Genomic DNA, 10,152 nt, shown 5'->3' with positions numbered 1-10,152 from the left:
ATTTCATTACTGTACATCATGAAATGGGACACATTGCTTATTTCATGGAGTACGAGGATCAACGTTATATCTTTCGGAATGGTGCCAATCCAGGTATGCAGACTTTAACCCTTTAAAACATAAGAAATGATTAAAAGATTTGGAAAGCCCTCTGAACAGGGTGTTCGTTTTAGTATGAAAAAGACTAGAAACGAATGTTCAATGTATTCTTGCAAGATTATCTATGGGGCAGTGTGCAAAGGCAATATCTAAGAATAGATGATTTTGTGAGGTGCAGATTTAACATTTAAAAAACAACAAGTGAAAAAGGTCGTAAAAACTCCAAAATGATGAGATAAGTCGCATTATTGCCTCTGCAGATCTTAACATGGCAGTTCCGGTAGCAGTTATGTGGTTCCTCTCGGTTTTATCTGGTACGGAATTTATTCAATTAAAAACGATTTCATTCCTGGCTCGGAAATTAAATAAAAAACAAGTTTTTTTAACGGAAAGTAAGGAGTGACAATAAAACTTAAAACGAATAGAAATTACTTAGTATGTAAAAGGGGCTGCTTCCTCATCAGCGCCCGCTCTTTACGTTAAAGTTTGACTCTTTCTCTTTACTCTACTTTTTAAAACAGTAAAGACTTGAAACTTCTACTATAGGGTTCTCTGATGCGCTGAATCTGATGGTGTGATTTCGAATTTAAGATTCTATGACTTTTAAGGGGTGTTTTCCCCTATTTTCTAAAATAAGGCAAATTTTCTCAGGCTCGTAACTTTTGATGGATAAGTCTAAACTTAATGAAACTTATATATTTAAAATCAGCATAAAAATGTGATTCTTTTGATGTAACTATTGTTATAAAAATTCCACTTTTCAGAGTATTGGTTACTACTGAGCCAGTACGCTCCTTACTACAGTTCCTTACCATGAACTGTTTGACAGAAATTACTCCGTATATGGATGGGGCTTTTCCTCCTTAACGCCTCGCTCTTTACGCTAAAGTAAAGGTCCCATTTCTACACTTTGTTTTTGGGAGTGGACGGTAAAGGTTCCTCATCTTCACATTGCATGCTTGGGTCCGCATCATTCTCTATATACCCTAGTTTTCTTTGGGAGAGGAACTCCTTTTTTACTCGTTTTTTTGAAATATGGATTAATTTTTAGTTTTCCCCTGATGCGTAATTAGTTTTTCCCATGATGCGTAAGCCCTTTGCTCTAAGAGGAATTTAAACCTTAAGAGGGATTTTAGGGGGGATTCCTCCTCATCCTTACCCATTATTAAAAATTGTCTGTATATTCAAAAAGAAGTATGCCCAATTTCTTGCATAGAATCGTCACTAAAAATGCAAACCATTTCAACATCTCTTAGAAATAACGACAAAATAAAGATCCATTCCCTAGAAAATATATCAAGACCTGCGACCTATTATTCAAAGCATCTAATTATTAGATGCATGTATGACCACCCAAATACATATTTATGCATCTGGATAATGCCTTTTGTACGAAGCATTTAGCCTCTAACAAGATTGATTTAGGGATTCTTCATCCGCTTTACACAAGACAATTTTCTGGCTAAAATTAAAATATATTTTGATGTGGTGAAATGTGATTATCATATTCACCATATATCTTTGAAATGGGGGAGGGGGAGGTTTTAGTTGCTAATTTCGTATACACAGTCTTATCAGCTTCAGTTAATTACACTCGTCGTTCATTTTGTTCGGTAGGAGGCTCTCCTCCTCAACCTTTGGAGGCCTTACAGATCATTAAAAATCATTTTCAAAGAGAAGCCTGTCTAAGCTCCCGGATGGAAGCGTCACTAAAAATGCAATCCATTTAAACATCTCTTAATTTTAACGAAAAAATAAAAATTTATTTCGTTGAAATGGACTGTCTTAGCTTGTAAATGGGTTCACTCACCTAACACTCCAGTCAGACACGCCCTTTTAGGCTTTGATCGCTTATTACCCTTGCAATTCCAGGCAACTTGATGAGCAACTAACATTAAATTAAGTTTTTATTAGTGCAAATGTATATTATGAGTTTAATCAATCACCTTGCCTGACACTCATTGCGGATGGGTCCAATTTGACTTCGGACGCTTGTTTACCGGTCATTTCATGCATATTTACGGTCCTGCGTCAGTTGTAAATTCTTGGTCAACCTGCCTAAAAACACAGGCAGGTCAACCTTGTTTATATCTCATTCCAGGCAAACTAACAGTCCTATGTCAATTTTCAATTCTTGGTTACCTTACCCGAGACTCTAGGCAGGTGTGCCTTTCTTAAAGCTAACAAACAAGCATTGGTCCAATAAGAGTCATACTTATTTCCGTCGTTTACCCATGCTCTTAAACCAAACACTTGGAAAACTATAGGCTTTACGACTATCTTAATTCTATGACTATAAACCTTAGTTCTATTACTACTATTGGCCTAGGAATGAAGCATGGATGGATGATCCTAATTAGGGATTTTACCAGATATGCCTCTAACTCAATCGGACTATCTGTCTTGGCTTTTCTACAATAAGCCATGGCTTGTTGCCAATAATTACTTGATTTTAATGCCAAATCAACGGATTTTTCCAGACTTTAGGCTTTTATTTTTGGTTTTTTCAATCCCACCGGGGTAATTATTTTCCCATATAACGACAATTGGAGCACAGAAAACTTTTAGCGTGACCTATCTAGAGCCGTAAATTTCTTGTGAATATCTCAAAACCCGCGACCTATTGATCAGAGCACTTAATTATTGGGTGTATGTATGATCACCTTAATACCTGTTTACGCATCTTCATGATTGTTTTTTTCCAATGCATTCAGCCCCTGCCAAGACTCATTTAGAGATTCTTCATCTGCTTTACAAAGGAAAATATTTCCAGCTAAAATTAAAGTGTATTTTTGATCTGATGAAATTTCACGACAAATCTTTGAAATGGAAGAGGGGGGGTAAGGTTTTAGTTGTTAATTTCGAAATAAGCTTTTTTAGCTTAAATTTATGTACACTCATTGCTATTTTTTCCTATCGCTATTGCTATGGATATGGGTCACCCGCATCCGTTAACATACTTATAAATTAAATTCTCACCTGGAGGTATGCACGAAACATATCCTCTTTATAATTTTGTATTTTGTTTATTAGCTTGAAAACTATACTGTTAATTCTTTTCACTTTTATGCACATTTTACACAATGGAGAAACAAAGAATTACCCGATCCACTACCCGATAAGTGAATCAACAAAGTATTGCGTACGCTTGGCAACGGGAAAGACAGGTGTGTTTGTATTCATAAGGCTTCTTGCAACCCAAACAAATTCTTGCATAAGTCAACTAACGGAAAAACGTTTGTACTCGGTTTACAAAGGTTTTGGGACCAAAACAAGTTTTGCCTAAGCCAAGTAACGGGAAAATCTTCGTTCTTGGAAACATTAACAAAAAAATACCTGGCTCGCAGGATTTGTTAAGAATTTCGGTAACAAAACTAGTGTTCGTGATCCTCAAAACTACGTCATTGACAAGGTTGTATAAATTTACTCAAGTAAACATTAGACTAGAGTCACGAAGAAGGTTAGGAGGGATTTCCCACCAGGCTAATAGGATCGATAAGACTTTTAGACATTTAAATTTGAAAAACCGCGTTATTTACATTTAAATCTGCATAAGTAACCAATAGCACCTGCTAAATTATGTGCAGTGAAACGTAATAGCCACGTGTTTGTGAAGTATAAAATTTAAAGAATAGCACCTAAGTATTAAAAAATGCCCTTAGGGTTGGTGGTAGCCAGTTTGCTGCAGATACCCTGGCGCACCGGCCAGATCTGAAAACACCTCACTACTATATTTTACGGTAAGTCAAAGCATAACATTTTTTTTCGAATATACATATAACTCTTCTTATTAATCAGTTCGTGGTAACAAACTGTAGTAAGGAGTGGCCCGGCTCAATAGTAACCGAAACTCTAAAAAATGAAATTTTGATACCAATAGTTACATCGAAAGAATCGCATTTTAATGCTTATTTTAAATATATAAGTTTCATCAATATCAGTTATACCCATCAAAATTTAAGAGTCTGAGAAAATTTGCCTCATTTTAGAAAATAGGGGAAAACATCCCCTAAAAGTCATACAATCTTAACGAAAATCACACCTTCAGATTCAGCGTATCAGAGAACCTCATCGTAGAAGTTTCAAACTCCTACTTACAAAAATGTGGAATTTCGTTTTTGCCAGGAGACACATCACGGATACGTGTTTATTTGTTTTTTTTTTCCAGGGATGATTGTGTCGGCTGAGTGGTCCTAAAATGTCGTGATAGGGCTCATTCTAACGGAATTAAAAGTTCTAGTGCCCTTTCTAAGTGACCAAAAAAATTGGAGGGCACCTAGGCCCCCTCCCACGCTCATGTTTTCCCAAAATTAACCGGATCAAAATTCTGAGATAGCCATTTTATTCATCATAGTCAAAAAACCTAATAACTATGTCCTTAGGGACGACTTACTCCCCCGCAGTCCCCGTGGGAGGGGCTGCAAGTTACAAACTTTGACCTGTGTTTACATATAGTAATGGTTACTGGGAAGTGTGCAGAAGTTTTCAGGGGGATTTTTTGGTTGAGGGGGGGGGGGTTACGTGGGACGATATTTCCATGGAGAAACTTTTCATGCGGGAAGAGAATTTCAATGAAGGGAGCGCAGGATTTTCTAGCATTATTTTAAAAATAAACATGAAAAAGTTTTTTCAACTTGAAGTAAGGAGCAGCATTGAAACCTAAAACGAACAGAAATTATTACGCATATGAGGGGATCAACTCGTCCTAATATTTCGCTCTTTACGCTAAAGTATTTTTAGTAATCTCAACTATTCATTCTACGGCTTTTGTGATTCAGGGGTAATTTTTAATGAATTGGGAAAAAATTTAAGCTTTAGTGTAAAGAGCGAGGTACTGAAGAGGGGGTGAACCCCCTCACATATGTAATAAGAACTTGAGGATACAAAAGTTCGTTACGTAAGCTAATTTATAAGTTACGTATATCTTTTATTAATAAAAACGTTCGTAAAAATTAAAAATTCTAGTTGCCTTTTTAAGTAGCCGAAAAATCGGAGTGTAACTAGGCTTCCTCCCCCACTCCTTATTTTGTCAAAATCATTCGATCAAAACTATGAGAAAGCTATTTAGCCAAAAAAATACGAATTTCGTTTTAATTATTCCTCTGCGGAGAGCCAAAATCAAAATATGTATTGATTCAAAAACGTTCAGAAATCAAATAAAAAAAAAGTCTTTTTAACTGAAAGTGGGGAGTGACACTAAAACTTAAAACGAACTGAAATTAATTCGTATATGAAAGGGACTGCTTCCTCATCAACGTCCCGCTCTTTACGCTAAAGTTTTTACGCTTTTAAAAAGTAGAGTTGAGAGAAAGAGTCAAAGTATTTCAAAGAGGGAGGTATTTCAGTATGAAACAGAATTTGACGAAGATGAGCTAGCTCAAAGATTTAAAGGGTTTAATATATTCTGTGTGGACTCCATCCATTAAATTGGTGAACTATTGGGTATGGCTTCTTTACGAGCCTGCAAGTGAAGTCAGTTCAATTGACAATTTTTTCCTATTAGAGACATTAGTTAGGTTTTAAGTCAAGAGAAAGACTAGACTTCCTGTCATTATTGTCAGGCGTTTCTATTCGGTTTCCATACAGAATTAAGTTAAAACATCACTTGAGCCATTGTAAACGTCTTTAGTATCAATCTATGGATTTGGTTCCGGGTTATAATGGAATCTTGCGATTTAAGAACTTTCAGAATTTAGTCTTACTACAAAATGATAAATTGGCGCTGGACTGCAAAGCCACAGACCTATACGATCCATCGAATTTAAGCCATTTTAAAGAATGTGAAGCAATTGTTCTCCCTTTTGTAGACCCGAGTAATACTGTGCAATTGGTAGAGGTTCTTAAGACATTGGTTTGGGAAGATTGTACGGGCGCAGCCATGATAGCACCAATTAAAACTGCTAATAAGTTGATTTCAGGGCTGTGCTATGCAGCCTATCCAATGACCCTATCACCGAATGATATATACGTCATTAAAGATCGGAAAACATCTTGGATTTTTAAGGATATTTTTGTTGATGGGAGTGGGAGAGGGATGACAGTTTGCGATCATGATTATGTAAGGAACACAATTTTACCGGGGGAGAGTAACTGTAGTGGGCTGGCCTATAAATATTACAGTTTAAATATTAAACCACAGTTATTTCTATCGATTTACACAAATCCAACCATGATTTGAAATTCATATTACCGGTGTTGGCACCTTTGAAGAAGGGTAAAGTTTTAGATGGTGCACGGGTTCTTTTTTATATAATATCATACCCAAATCATCTAAGAAGTTGCTAGTCCTAGATCTTAAAAAAGAAAACAATAAATAATGGTAATAGGTGCTTGAATAAAACCCGTTTTTTAGTTTTCAATTGTTTTTTCCCCAAATCCGTAGGACAATTAATTCAAGTGCAGAAAACCGACCATTCTTCGTGAGGAAAAATCGCACCCCTTCAAAACGTTTTATGATTCACATCACGATCCTCCATTCACCACTGCCGACTATGAATTTGCTAAGAAAAAGTGGGTCTAGGGAGAGTGTAAAAATGGAAAGGACTATTACAAGGTACGAGGTACGAGGACTGTACCTTGCATTTGATGCATTGATGTCGTTGTATATCGTTTGCAAAAACACGGATAAAATATATGAGGATTTTGGTTAAATTTGGGGTATTTTTTCAACTCCTTATCTAGTGATGAATTTAGTTCTTAATGTCAGCAAAGAAAACATAGGGAAGATCTCCGATATGGATCAACACTTATTTGTAAAGATATCCATAAGGGAAGGGTGCGTTTTTCACAGGCATCGTATCTTGGAAACTGACCCAACCGGACAACACACTGAAGAAAAGTTGGACGCATTTTTTCTGGACAAGAAGTCATTTTATCTCTCGGCAACGTCTCATTACTCTTTGGCGTGTGGAAACTACCAATGGCTTAACAATTCTCGTGATCCAAATTTTCCGACATTGCTACTGTTAATGAGAACGGACCACAAGGATGGTTTGTTGGAATTGATGGTGAAATATCTTTGGAACTTCCTGACTCGGGTAAAGGGTTTTGTTTTCCCGTGCATAAGCGGACTGGTGTCTAAGGACTCACTGAGTCCATAAAATATTTCTTCCGTGGAGAATCGAGGTAGTTACTGGACGCCTTCAAAAAGAATTATCGATTTCCTTCTAAGACAGAATACTGTTGTACACCATGTTCTTTAGAGATTGATACTAGCCAACATTTTCAAGATTCGCAGGACCCTCCATTTCGACCAAAAGTCCATTTCTGTACCTAAAAATGTTTATTGATACTTTTGTCAATAAACGAATGGAATTGAAAACAGAGATTAAAAAAACTATAAAAGTTTTTTTTCGGTAAAATATTCAAGAGTTTACGCAATAGGAGTCGTTGTGACGTTGTAACCGACCAAAAAGAGCGCGCTCGAACCAACGCCACTTCGGAAATTACATCGTTCACCATCATTGACTTAAATATGGTCCTTTTATATAGAAAAAAGAAATGTAGTTTCACATAAAATATGGCCGCAGGCAGTGCCATTATAGGAATAGAAAAATCATTTTGGAATTATTACAATATATATACAAATCATGGCCAGGAGAGGGACAAGTTAAAGTGGATTATGAGGACACTTGGCTTTGTTTTTCTTCAGGGTCTTAATCACTATGAGTGTTTCCGCTCTTGTTGGGGTTGCCAAATCGATACTATAAGGTTCTTTTTTAACAACAGGGGAAAAGAACCAGAAATTGATGACGGAGATTAGTTAAATAGTATTTGGAAGTGATCATTCTATCTGATTTTTCCATCACGACAAATGGAAATGGTTTAAAGAGGTAGAGAAACCTGGGTTCACTCATCAGTCTCTACTCGGGTAAGAAACAATGGACATCACTCTTGTCAAAAAACTCAAAAAACAAAGAAACCAAGTGAAAGAATTGGTAGATAGATTATTTTTTCTTAGACAGAAATGGTATATCTACCGCAAAAGGAATCCCATCCTTCAGTAACATCATTATTGAATCATTTCAATGCAGAAAATATGGATCTCAATGTAAAACAATAGTTTCTGTGAACAAATCTAACCACAAAAACCGGTCTGTGAAAACTTTCATTTTCAAATTTATTCCACTTAAGATCATTTCGTTGATTTCACTTCCACATTTATTCCATGTTGCATGTTACAATGAAAAAAAAGCTAACAATCAAAACCCAAGTGCTGCTGATGGGTTATCCTATAAGAAATGTGTACTGCACAATCTGGTTAGACAAATCAGTGTTTACATAAATGGAACATTCATCACCCCTAGAAACAATACATCAAATTATATAATGTACATACTGTCAATTCTTCAAAGTCCTATAGGAAATTGCGGGGTTTAGCCATTGGATATGAATGTTATACCGACACTGACTCTACCAATATAACTAGCGAGGTAACTACTACCGATTTACGCTTAGTTGGGAAAATTAATCATGAAATATTTAATATGCCATAATGGTTGCCTAAAAATATTAGGATTGACATAAAGTTACAACATGCCCCATCCAATTTTATTTTGCGAAGGGTACTTGCCGATGCGAATGAAGCAATGATCTCTTTCACCTTAGATGTGCTTCATGTATGAAAAAACAGGTTATTAGTTCAATTGCGCAGACAATTGAAAAATTAAGAGCCAATGGAAATAATATCGCTGCTAATTACTCACAAAATCACGAATTAACAAAATATTGCCACGAGTTCACGTACCTACACATACTCTTCATTTATCAATGATGAAATTCCTTCAAAACCTGCTTTGCCATTTGTAAAAAGTGCTAGTGTCATAGAATAAAGGCCAATTTCCCTAAACTAATTTTAAATGTTCGGGCTTCCCTCTCTTGTATGTAAAGTAAATGGAATTCCACTCTACAATTTATACTTTGATAAATCCTATAGGACCCTATATGAATTGAAACTTCAATCGCTGGGCCAAGATTTACAACTATTTAAAAATGGTATAACCGATACAATGTTTGCAAAAAGTCACGATATCATTGTATTGGACTTTTCTAGTACCCAAGATATAAGCATTGGCTGAACGGGTACTGTACGTTTAAAGTGTTTCTTCGCCGACCGGTATAGTATTAATTTTGCCAAATAAATTTGAAACCTGCTGGCAAATTACCCCTTATGGTAGTGGTCTATCAGAATTGGTACTGTGAACACAAATCAAATAATCAATGTATTCAACTTGGATCCACCCATGTCCAAATACAAAACCTATTGCATGCCCTTGGATTTCCTTGAACATATTAATAACGCTAACAATAGCATTACCATTGTTAATAGTAACTTTAAGTTAAAGATTGAATTTAATTTAAAGATTGAAAATATTAATAATGGAATAACTTCATACTGGAAAAAACCATCTACCTGTATAATATTGATTTCAGTGCCCTAAGAATAAAGTGTTTTAATAAAGTTTGTAAATTAGTTTATTAGTAAAAATGGATTTCCTATAAAAGTCTTTGTCTTCATCTATTAGATTTGTTCTTCTAAGTGTAGGAGGCAATCAACAACGACTAGTGGTGGCAGATCCTTGGGCTCAACTTGTACTGTTTTTGTCGTGCAAAATTGGGTCATTTTTTCTACAATTGAATGTAACTGCACTTTTATTATATCTGTTTGTGAAGTTCTTGATACCATTTTGGTTCATATTACAAAAACTACGTGTTTCAATTAGCTTATTTGAAGCAATGTCAAAAACTGTATTCTCATACGAAGAATCAATTTCGGTGACAGCCAAATAAAATTCTTCACTGATGTCTTCACTATGATGACATAGAAACCATACTCTCTTGTTATTCAAGTAATTAAGGCGTAGATCAGGTTTTTACTCAAAAAGTAATTTAAAACCACGATGATACCGGTCTCTTGGAAATAAACTGAAACCACACTTACACTTTCTTCCAATCATACCAGGTTAATCATTTTTCTGTTGATCACAAATATCATAGTGACAATTAGAACATAGAAAACCTCTAGCGTGAGAGTCAAAATATCTTTAATACAAG

The 10,152-nt window shown here is 35.6% G+C and overlaps 1 protein-coding gene across 1 annotated transcript in view; it reads left to right on the top strand.

The window, feature by feature from the left end:
- The first annotated feature begins 6 nt into the window (after positions 1-6).
- The window catches only part of LOC136040864 (angiotensin-converting enzyme-like), a 93,307-nt gene continuing 83,161 nt past the window's right edge, over positions 7-10,152 (top strand). The window contains exon 1 of the mRNA XM_065725248.1: positions 7-93. Coding sequence (XP_065581320.1) covers positions 24-93 — 70 coding nt within the window. The 5' untranslated portion in view covers positions 7-23. The remainder of the gene's footprint in view (positions 94-10,152) is intronic.

This window comes from Artemia franciscana, chromosome 21, assembly GCF_032884065.1.
Source record: "Artemia franciscana chromosome 21, ASM3288406v1, whole genome shotgun sequence".
Taxonomy (NCBI): domain Eukaryota; kingdom Metazoa; phylum Arthropoda; class Branchiopoda; order Anostraca; family Artemiidae; genus Artemia; species Artemia franciscana.
The sequence above is the reverse complement of the archived record's forward strand: the minus strand, read 5'-3'. Positions and strand labels throughout refer to the sequence as shown.